General features: G+C 41.1%; 1 protein-coding gene across 1 annotated transcript in view; it reads right to left on the reverse strand.

Moving 5' to 3' along the window:
* The window catches only part of cc2d2a (coiled-coil and C2 domain containing 2A), a 238481-nt gene that overhangs the window by 82315 nt on the left and 144848 nt on the right, over positions 1-11318 (reverse strand). Inside the window, exons 21-24 of the mRNA XM_037698350.1 lie at positions 3225-3363; positions 2941-3144; positions 2750-2842; positions 2560-2651 (exon numbers count right to left, since the gene is read on the reverse strand). Coding sequence (XP_037554278.1) covers positions 2560-2651; positions 2750-2842; positions 2941-3144; positions 3225-3363 — 528 coding nt within the window. The remainder of the gene's footprint in view (positions 1-2559; positions 2652-2749; positions 2843-2940; positions 3145-3224; positions 3364-11318) is intronic.

Raw genomic sequence — 11318 nt, forward strand, 5'->3', positions numbered from 1 at the left:
AAGTATTTAAACACCCTGTGACTTTGCAAGTTCTCCTACTTAGAAATCATGGAGGGATCTGAAATTGTCATCTTAAGTGCATGTTCTTGACTATATAATCTAAAAAACAAAACCCGGAAATCACAATGTATGATTTTTTAAATAATTTATTTGTGTGTTACTGCTGCAAATAAGTATTTCAACACCTACCAATCAGCAACAATTCTGGCCTTCAAAGACCTGTTAGTCCACCTCTAAAAAGTCCACCTCCACTCCACTTATTATTCTAAATTAGAAGCACCTGTTTGAGGTCGTTAGCTGCATAAAGACACCTGTCCACCCCACACAATCAGTAAGACTCCAACTACTAACATGGCTAAGACCAAATAGCTGTCCAAAGACAACAAAAACAAAATCCTAGACCTCCACAAGGCTGGAAAGTGCTACGGGGCAGCTGTCAAGCAGCTTGGTGAAAAAAGATCCTGTTGGAGCAATTATTAGAAAATGGAAGAAGCTAAACATGACTGTCAATCTCCCTTGGACTGGGGCTCTATGCAAGATCTCACCTCGTGGTGTTTCACTGATTCTAAGAAAGGTGAGGAATCAGCCCAGAACTACACAGGAGGAGCTGGTCAATGACCAGAAAAGAGCTGGCACCGCTGTTTCCAAGGTTACTGTGGGTAATACATTAAGACGTCATAGTTTCAAATCATGCATGGCACGGAAGGTTCCCCTGCTTAAATCAGCACACGTCCAGGCCCATCTTAAGTTTGCCCATGACCATTTGGATGATCCAGAGGAGTCATGGGAGAAAGTTATGTGGTCACCGTCAGATGAGACCAAAATAGAACTTTTTGGTCTTAATTCTACTCGCTGTGTTTGGAGGACGAAGAATGATGAGTACCATCCCAAAAAACACCATCCCTACTGTGAAGTATGGGGGTGGAAGCATCATGCTTTGGGGGTGTTTTTCTGCACATGGGACAGGACGACTGCACTGTATTAAGGAGAGGATGACCGGGACCATGTATTGCGAGATTTGGGGGAATAACCTCCTTCCCTCAGTTACAGCATTGAAGATGGGTCGTGGCTGGGTCTTCCAACATGACAATGACCCAAAGCACACAGCCAGAATAACCAAGGAGTGGCTCCATAAGAAGCATATCAAGGTTCTGGAATGGCCTGGTCAGTCTCCAGACCTAAACCCTATAGAAAATCTTTGGAGGGAGCTCAAACTCCATGTTTCTCAGCGACAGCCCAGAAACCTGGCTGATCTAGAGAAGATCTGTGTGGAGGAATGGACCAAAATCCCTGCTGCACTGTGTGCAAACCTGGTGAAAAACTACAGGAAACGTTTGACCTCTGTAATTGCAAACAAAGGCTACTGTACCAAATATTAACATTGATTTTCACAGGTGTTCAAATACTTATTTGCAGCAGTAACACACAAAGAAATTATTAATTAAAAAAATTATACATTGTGATTGCTGGATTTTTTTTTTTTTTTAGATTGTCTCTCAATAATTTACAATTTATTTTAAATAAAAATTCCATGCCGATCATGCGGCTCATCCATCAATCAGCTAATTGTGTACCATGTCCAATCTTATTTTGAAAGACCGCGATAGAGTGAGTACACGATAAACGAACCGTGAAGTAGCGAGGGACTACTGTATACAAGTACAGTCCATTTACATTTTTTTCCTTATGTCTTGATGTGATGAAACCCATTCTGACATCTGCTGGCCCCAGAGGAGAAAATATGCTGCGCTGAGCTTGATATCAGACTAAAGTGGTACGAGCCTAAAAAAACTTACTTGCATCAAGCTGTGACACTGTACCTCTCTCTGAAGAGCTGATACTGACGGTGAGCCCACTGTTTAAGGCCATCCAAGCTATATAAATCTTCCTGTTCATCTGGAGCTGGGTATTCTGGCTCTCTTTGTAACCTTTCACTTCTTTTTAATTAAAGAAGCAGGTGCAGGTTATACAGAAATGATAAGAAATGTTGCAACGTTTGAATTTGGATTTCTGTTACAATACATTTTTCAGAACAAACAGAAATTAAAGGCCTAGCAGTCCTTGAGTTAATGCATGTCACCAAAACTAGAGCTTTAAACTGACATCATCTCATGGTTTTAAATGAAAAGACCGCTTTGGTCAAAGCTTGAAAACAGTGTTCTGTGCAATCTCAAGCAATATCACAAGATCTGTTAGTGTTCTGATTATATGTTGGGGATGACTCTCAGCTACCACTAAACCAAACTTTAGCTGGATATCTACCAAATCGACCGCTACAGCTATTTGTATGTGTGCTAAGGTAGATTAGCTTTAGTGGCCATCTTGAATCAGGTGAACCTCAAAGGTTAATCAGTGGTAGATTTACACCCAATGATTATGAGTATTTCATTCAAATTTGATCAGGGGTTCATGAGATATTTTGCTAACACTTCAGATAATCAAACACATGTACACAGAAACAGTCTAAAACATTCTCGCCTGCTTCTCATCGGCTGGTGACAAAGAGTGGCATGTCTAAAGAGGAAAGTCAGGTCACTTGATGTCTGGAGGAGTATTTACCCGATGTGCGGTATTTCCTCTTCAACCACCAACTCAGATAGTTGGTAGTGATGTTTAGCAAGAATGTGTCTGTTGATGACGGATTCTTGTTTCTGTAGGAAAACAACACCACCAGGGTATTTTCACCATGTGTAAAGTGTCAAAGAGAAATATCGGTATTTTTTCTCTTGCATCAGGTCCATTCACTTACTTTTTGAAGGTATTTGGTCACCAAAGCTCTGTGTGGATCCAAATGCTCTTTGGTGTCAATTATCTCTGCTTCTTTGATTCTTTTTTCATATTCCTAAAATCATTCAAACCAACAATAAATAAATAAATAAAAATAATACACTAAATTGTGTTTGTAATTATGTGAGGCGTGAGAAATATTCAGACTCTGACCTGTAACACCTTATCAGAGATCTCACTCTCGAAAGCAGGCACAAATTTGTAATTGCGAAACTCTGAAACTTCTTGGTTCCTCAGCGTGAGCAGGCAAAATCTTTTAGATTTTTCCATCTCTTCCTTGGTCACAAAATTAAACTCTTCCTGCAAATGTTCCAGGCGAAAGTACTCTGGAGCTGTTACCTCTCCACTGCTGGCCACCTGTGGACACACAACAAAAGATTTCTCCTCCTATTCAGTTTTGTGAATCTCCAGAAAGAAAGTAGTATACTGGAACTCACTTGTAGCAGCTGCATGATGGAGGCGTTTTTTGGATCATTGGGGTCCAGTCGTGATTGTGTGGCCCACTCGTTGATTTTTTTCATGTCATATAGCCCAGACGCCCCAATACATGTGACAGCATCAAGATGGCCCAAACACCTAGGACATAGGACACAGAACACAGAGGGACTGATACTGCAACAAATAAACAGCCATGGCTGCTTCACTTTGCTCAAAGTTGATCAATTAAAAATAACTTATTTTGTTTTGTTTTTCCAATTCATTATAACAAATGAAAGAGATATTGTTTTTATAAGGGAGCAGCTGAAAGCTGAGTCCCAGCTTTTTATTCCAAAAATACCTCCTACAATAATTAGGAAAAAAATGCACAGTATTACAAAACTAAAAAGTTCCTGGAGAAACTTTGATGGGGGCTGCCACATCACGGCCATTTAAAATACTTGATTTGACAGTACTATTTTTGATTCAATTCAGTTTATTTATATAGCGCCAAATCACAACAAAGTTGTCTCAGGGCACTTTACAGGAACATTCACATACTTAGAAAAGCCAATTAGTAAAGTTCTCTATCTAAGGAAGCCAGCAGACTCATTGAATCTTCACTTTGTTGCAGTCTCCCATCCTGAGCAAGCACAATGGCAAGGGTGGAAAGGAAAAACTCCCTTTTAAAAGGAAGAAACCTCCAGCAAAACCAGGCTTAGGACAAGTGGCCATCTGCTTTGACCAGCTGGGTTATTATGTGTTGTTATTATGTGTTGGGGTTCACTCTCATCTACCACCAAATCAAATTTCAGCTCAATATGGAAAAAAAACCCAATGAGTTATAGTATATTTTTATTTTAATCTATGGCAGCCATCTTGGATTTTTTATTTGGATTCAGCATGTGATAGGACACATTCTTAGCTACACCAAATTTCACATCCTCAGGGATGTGTGCAGAGCCCTCACCTATTCACTCTGCTCACATATTATTGTGCAGCTACCCATCCAGGCTGTCATATTGTAAAGTTTGCAGATGATACAGTGGTGGTGGGATGCATCACAAACAATGAGTCCAGCTACAGGCAGGAGGTGGAACACCTGGAGAGCTGGTGCAAGGAGAATAACCTTCACATCAATGTGAAGAAGACAAAAGAGATGATCGTGGACTTCAGAAGGAACAAACACACCTACACCCCCCTGAAAATAAGAGGATCTGCGGTGGAAGTGGTCTCCAGCTACAAGTACTTGGGTGTACACCTGAATGACAACCTCAGCTGGGGCAAAAACACCACCAGCCTGATCAAGAAAGCTCATCAGAGACTCTACTTCCTCAGGTGGCTGAGGCGAGCTGGTCTGGGAAGCTCAGTCCTCACCTCCTTCTACAGGTGTGAAGTGGAGAGCATCCTGTGCTCCAGCATCAATGTGTGGCATGGAGGCTGCACAGCTGCAGAAAAGCTTTGCAGAGAGTGGTGAAGGCTGCGCAGAAGTCTGTTGGAGTCAATCTCCCAACCATCACAGACATTACACCTCTAGATGCAGGAAGAGGGCCACCTGTATCATGAAGGACCCCACTCACCCAGCACACACACTTTTTGCCCCACTCCCCTCAGGAAGGAGGTTGAGGAGCATTAAGTGTAGAACCACTAAACTGAAGAACGTTGGTTATGTACTGTAACCCCAGATTCTATGAGTATAGGTGTAGCCCTTTAAGAGCTGTCGCTAGTGGGTTTTATCTCGTCATGCAAAGCATCGCACTGAAAAAATTTAGTCCATGCCCACCTGTTGTGTGGGCCCCACTCGGTCCGTATAACTTACGTTAAGAGCGGGTAATCGGCTCCCAAATAGCTTTTTCTTCAGCCATTTAGGAGCTAGTGAGGCCCGACGCTTAAAGGGCTACGCCTATACTCATAGAATCTAGGGTTTCAGTACGTAACCAACGTTCTATTTCGTATAGGCTTTGCCTTTTAAGAGCTGTCGCTAGTGGGTTAAGGGCGAAGCAGATGTAGTCCTTGCCTCACTGGGTCCATTCGAACACCATACGAAGCGGCAGCTTGCCCAAAAACGTCTTGTCACTCAGCTCTCCATGTGCGTAATTACACGTTGCGTAATTATGCGTACATTGCACAGACGCATGCTGTGTAGCTATGCGTTCTGAGTGCATGAACACCCCAGAAAAGCTTTTAACGGGGAAAGGAAGATGCTGAAAAAAGGCCGTGAACCAAACAGATTCACGGCTGATCAATATGAACAGATTAATAATAACAAGTGAACTGATTATTAATCAAATGAACTGATTGGTAACAATAGTCATGAACTGATTAGTGACAATAGAATAAGAACAACAGTCACAATTTGTGACTGATAACAACATCAAACACTGTAATGCACACAGTCAGATGTGAGTTTAAATGAGGTTCCATGAAACAACAATATTCATTCTGTTAAAACACTAAGGACAGAATGTGTCATGGAACGAGCCGTCACATCACGTAGATAAAAGCGAATAAATGAGCAGGGTGTTGACCACGCCGCCGCAGAGCAAATATCCTGCATTGTCATACCATTATGCAAAGCAGTCGAAGATGCGATGCCCCTGGTCGAGTGCGCCCTGAGGTTATCAGGCGTCTCTAAATCTGATGCTCTGTAGGCTTCAGAAATGGCCTCACACAACCAGTGTGACAGGCGCTGGGTGGATAACGGGTGACCTGCAGATGCATCTCTATAATGCACAAACAAATGTTGAGTCTGATGCATTGCGGCCGTGCGTGCTATGTAGCACGTCAACGCCCGCACAGGACAGAGAAGATGGAAAGATGCTTTTTCTTCTGATTTGGGGGGAACCCTTTAGCAATATCGCTCTTGATTTAAAAGAGCTCGTGATGTTTTTAGTAGGGATGCACCGATCCACTTTTTTTTACTTCCAATCTGATCCCGATACCTAAATCTGAATATCGGCTGATACCTTGATGCATGCTCAATAATCCAGGTAGAAAAATCCAAAAAAGTTAAATCTGGTCCTCTGGACATTCAAAAAAAAAAAAAAAAAAGCAAAACAAAGCAAAAAAAATTTCTAGAAACGTTTCGTCTCTCATCCAAGAGACTTCCTCAGTCTGAGGTGCTGTTTTCAGCTCAGTCTCTTAAATAGCACCTTCTTAGAGTGGATCAACCAGTTTGCTGCTGACAACCAAAACCAGCTGATCACATGCTCAAGAAGGACCATCAGCCTAACAATGGGTCATTAGCACACTGATGGCTGTTTACTACTCACAGAGGGCTGAGTGATACTAGCAATCACAGCATTGTAAGAGGGGGACAATTGAACCCGGAGGCCTCCACCCCTGTTTAATGATGGACGATTTCTTTTCACAAAGATGGCCTCCTTTACTTCTCTCTCAAACCATCGTTCCTCTCTGTCCAGGATGTGAACATCTTCATCCTTGAAAGAGTGACCGCTGGCCTGGAGATGGGTGTAGACCGCAGAATCCTGGCCTGATGATGTTGATCTTCTGTGCTGGGCCATCCTTTTGGCCAGTGGCTGTTTAGTTTCCCCGATGTAAGACTGATCACAGCCCTCCTGACACTGAACAGTGTAGTGAACTAAGCCTCAGGTCAAAACCTGACCCTGAGGACCGTCGTGGGACAGGAACTGTTATTTCATTGATTTGAGTCCAGAAATATAAATTAAGCTCATCCAGAGACTTTCTAAGTGTGTCCTGCACTAATCAATTGAAAGAACACTCTCTTTTTATTGTCATTACTATTTTTACGATATCTTGATAATCAAAGTGTGTTTAGTTCAAACCATTTTAAATGTTGAAGTGAACTACTCATTTTAAATCAACTGTGAAACAGTATTAATGATTTTTTAATCCTCATTCAAAGTAGAAATCAAGTTAATGTCTGTTACAGAGTAATTATGCATTTTTTGATCTTCTGTCTGAAATGAGAAGGAGTGATGTCGGTCAAAAGTCGGAGACAGTCGCAAAGAAGTTATTGGAATGAACTGTCATGTTTTTAAACCTAGCAGACGGTAAACAAGAGAAGCTGGCACCTGTGAGTCTCTCATTTCGCCATAACATTTCTCTGTCTGTTCTTAAAACATCTCACTGTTTTTCTGACTTGTAGTAACCTCTTACGTCACTAAAACCACACCCCTGTTGGTTCTTTCAACCAATCAGGATTTCCCAAAAAAGGGACCGGAAGCGAACTCTTTAAAAAGTCGACACTTCCTAGTTCCAGTCAGTTCAAAGTTCAGAGAGAGAAGAGTTCAAAGTTCCGAGAGAGAACAGAAGTTCTGGGGAAGAACAGAAATTCTGGGAGCAGAACCGAACGAAAGTTCTGAAGTGCTGGAGTTAGTTGGGAGTTCTTTCGAGTCTCGTGGGGATTATGGAATCTTCCACATCTGAGTGGAACTCTGACGGGCTCACAGCTCATGTGAGTCCACCTGGGAGGTGAGCGTGCTGTTGAACGAAGTACCGTCACTACTCCGGACGTTTCTCTGTTATCCTACGGAGAAGCTGAAATGGTAACGTTGAAAGAGAACTCTACACCGAAGCTGAGATATCTTCTGCAAGGTAGAGTCGATTTCCACTACTGAAGTGTACCGAGGTAGAGCTGGGTTCGAATGGAGGGTGTCGTTCTTCGTCAACACATTTTCCCTCACACATCTTTTCTCTCCATTTAAACTCCTTCATTCCCCATCTTTAAAACTCTTCTATCTGCCAGTAAAAGATAAGCTAAGCCTGCAGACACTTATTTAAGACCTAAGGATATGTCTGTTGTATTAAGTTGCAAGTGAGAAATCATGGCCGTATGATTTCTCATTGTAAAGCTCATTAATTAAGCTGTGTTAATTGTAATCAATCTGCCAATTAATGTAAATGTGTGATGTGATTTAAATAGTTTAAAATAAACGACCCACTGTTGTTGGTGAGTCAGAAATTTAAACACGTCTCTGTCCACATTTACTCCACAAAGCACGATATGACTTAGTCCAGAAAAATGAAAGAATCCGTTTAAATAAAGGATAATATCAGACGCATATTATCTCATTACATTGTAACCAAATTTAAACAATCTCTTCCATCAATGTTTTCCTCTGTCTTGCAGAGTAATGCATCAGAGAACAGAGACTTAGATCATCTAGTTGATCATCTTACAACTTCAGTGCAAACTTCACTTGATAAAATTGCTCCAAAGAAAGTAATCAATCAGAGGAAACTGGCTCCTTGGTTCAATTCTAAGTTACATACTTTAAAGCAGGCATCTAGAAACCAGGAGAGAAAATGACGCTCTACTAATGTTGAAGAATTTTATTTAACTTGGAAAGATAGTCTGCTAATATATAAAAAAGCTCTCCGTAAAGCTAGAACTTTATATTACTCATCTTTAATAGGGGAGAATAAAAATAACCCTAGGTTTCTGTTTAGTACTATTGCTAGACTAATTAAAAGTCCCATTTCTGTTGAACCATGTATCCCTACAACTATAAGTAGTGATGACTTCATGAGATTCTTTATAAATAAAATTATTTCAATTAGAGAGAAAATTCAAACCATCTTTCCTTCTACTATCTCTAGTCCCCTGTCAAATGAAGCAACTTTAAAAATTTCACTAGAGCCTGATTTATGTTTGGACAGTTTTTGTCCTGTTGAGCTCTCTGAATTGTCAAAAATAATAACCTCATCCAAACCATCCACATGTCTGCTAGATCCCATCCCAACCAGACTGTTTAAAGAGGTATTTTCCCTAATTAATGTCCACATTTTGGATCTACTTAATTTGTCTTTAATGGATGGTTATGTACCACAGAGCTTTAAGGTTGCTGTAATTAAGCTTTTACTTAAGAAGTCTGACCTTGATTCAGAAATTCTGGCCAACTATAGACCTATATCTAATCTAACTTTCATCTCAAAAATTCTAGAGAAAATAGTTGCAGGTCAGTTGCGTGAACATCTACAAAGAAATAATCTGTTTGAAGAGTTTCAGTCAGGGTTTAGATCTTATCATAGCACAAAAACAGCACTAGTAAAAGTAACTAATGATATTCTCATGGCCTCAGGCAATGCCATACCATACCATACCATACCACTTTATTTATAAAGCACTTAAAACAGCGACAAGGCCAACCAAAGTGCTGTACAGACAGAGGAACAGGTAACACACAAAGCAATATACAAAATGAGGTAAATCAGAATATAGACATAAAAACGATGCAAATAATGACGAAAAACCAGTGTGGAGCATACAGGATCAAAACAGATCATCTGGTGTTGAACAATGGACTTGTGTCATCCTGTTAGACCTCAGTGCTGCATTTGATATGGTTGTTCACAATATTTTACTACAGAGGCTTGAATATGATATTGGGATTACAGAAACAGCTCTAAAATGTCCTGATGCATGCTCAATAATCCAGGTAGAAAAATCTAAAAAAGTTAAATCTGGTCCTCTGGACATTAAAAAAAAAATAACAAAGCAAATCAACAAAAAAATGTAGAAACGTTTCCTCTCTCATCCGAGAGACTTCCTCAGTCTGAGGAGCTGTATTCAGCTCAGTCTCTTAAATAGCACCGTCTCAGGGTGGATCTCTCGGATGAGAGACGAAACGTGTCTACATTTTTTTGTTGATTTGCTTTGTTTTGTTTTTTTGAATGTCCAGAGGACCAGATTTAACTTTTTTGGATTTTTCTACCTGGATTATTGAGCATGCATCAGGATATTTTGAACCACTTTGGCCAGGATTGCCTCAAACTAGTTAGAGAGTTTGAGAAAACAGCAAGGAAGAGGGCAGACTACAGGAACCATTTGCGATTCAACCTCAGATGTCGATAAAGTGGCATCATTCCCAAGAGCCTGGAACTAAAATCTTCGGTCAGCGGGCACCGGGCAAGCAAGATCCTGCAGAAGGTACAGACCCTTGCTGCTGAATGAACGGGTGAGACAGACCAATTTTACTATTGAGGCCTTGAAGGCCAAAGAAGAGCACATTAAACAGAAACTAACAACGTGTCTAGATCAGACCACACTTCAGCAAGTGTTGGACTGTACAGATCAGGCACGCTTAGCACAGCATGTCAAGTCCAAGACTCGACAACAAAACAAGTTTAACGTACTAATAGCTCATCAACACCATCACTATTCCAATAACAACACATTCGGTGTAGGACAACACTCCGGTAGTCAATTACATGCCAGGGAGACAGAAAAGTGGGTGAAAAATTTATCTGACAGACAGCTCACCCAGCCAGAGACAGAGATTCTTGCCAGGGGACTGAACTTTGCGGTTGCACCAAGTAGAATTCCTCTGGTGGAGATGATCACAGCTACAGAGTCAGCCATCCGCAACAACAAAATTAAAGAGGCTGAAGCAGAACAGCTCAGAATCAAAGTTTCAGCCTGCCTCAGCAATGCCAAACCACCACCTTCCAACATCAGTAGAGAGGAGAGGGATGCACTCACCACTCTTAGCAAGGACAAAAACATCATCATTCTCCCAGCAGACAAAGGAAGGTGCACAGTGATTTTGAACCAGAAAGACTATCATGAGAAGGTTATGACACTCCTTAGTGACTTAAACACTTATGAACCTCTGAAAAGAGATCCATGAAGTGGTTACAAGAAAAAGTTAATAGATTGCCTGAAAATTTTGGAGCAGGACAAGGCTATTGACCGTTTTCTGTACCACAGACTGTACCCAGGGGAGGCCACACCTAGTCTGTATGGTTTACCTAAAATCCACAAACAAGGTGTACCTTTAAGATCAATTGTTAGTATGATTAACTCTGTCACTTACAATGTTTCCAAATATCTGGCGTCTGTACTCATCCCTTTAGTTGGCAGCTCAGAACACCACATACAGAACACCATGGACTTTGTGGACAAGGTGAGGGATGTCATCATGGAGACTGATGAAACAATGGTCTCTTTTGATGTCACATCACTCTTTACGTGCATTCCTGTTGATGATGCAGTAGAGCTGGTCAGTTTAAAATTAAAATCAGACACCACTCTGAGCAGCAGGACGACACTTTCTACAGAACAACTGTGTTAACTCTTGAAACTGTGCCTGCAGTCAACCTACTTCACATATGGGGAGCAATATTATAGG

This window comes from Nematolebias whitei, chromosome 3 (assembly GCF_014905685.2).
Source record: "Nematolebias whitei isolate Nwh7 chromosome 3, NemWhi1, whole genome shotgun sequence".
Taxonomy (NCBI): Eukaryota; Metazoa; Chordata; class Actinopteri; order Cyprinodontiformes; family Rivulidae; genus Nematolebias; species Nematolebias whitei.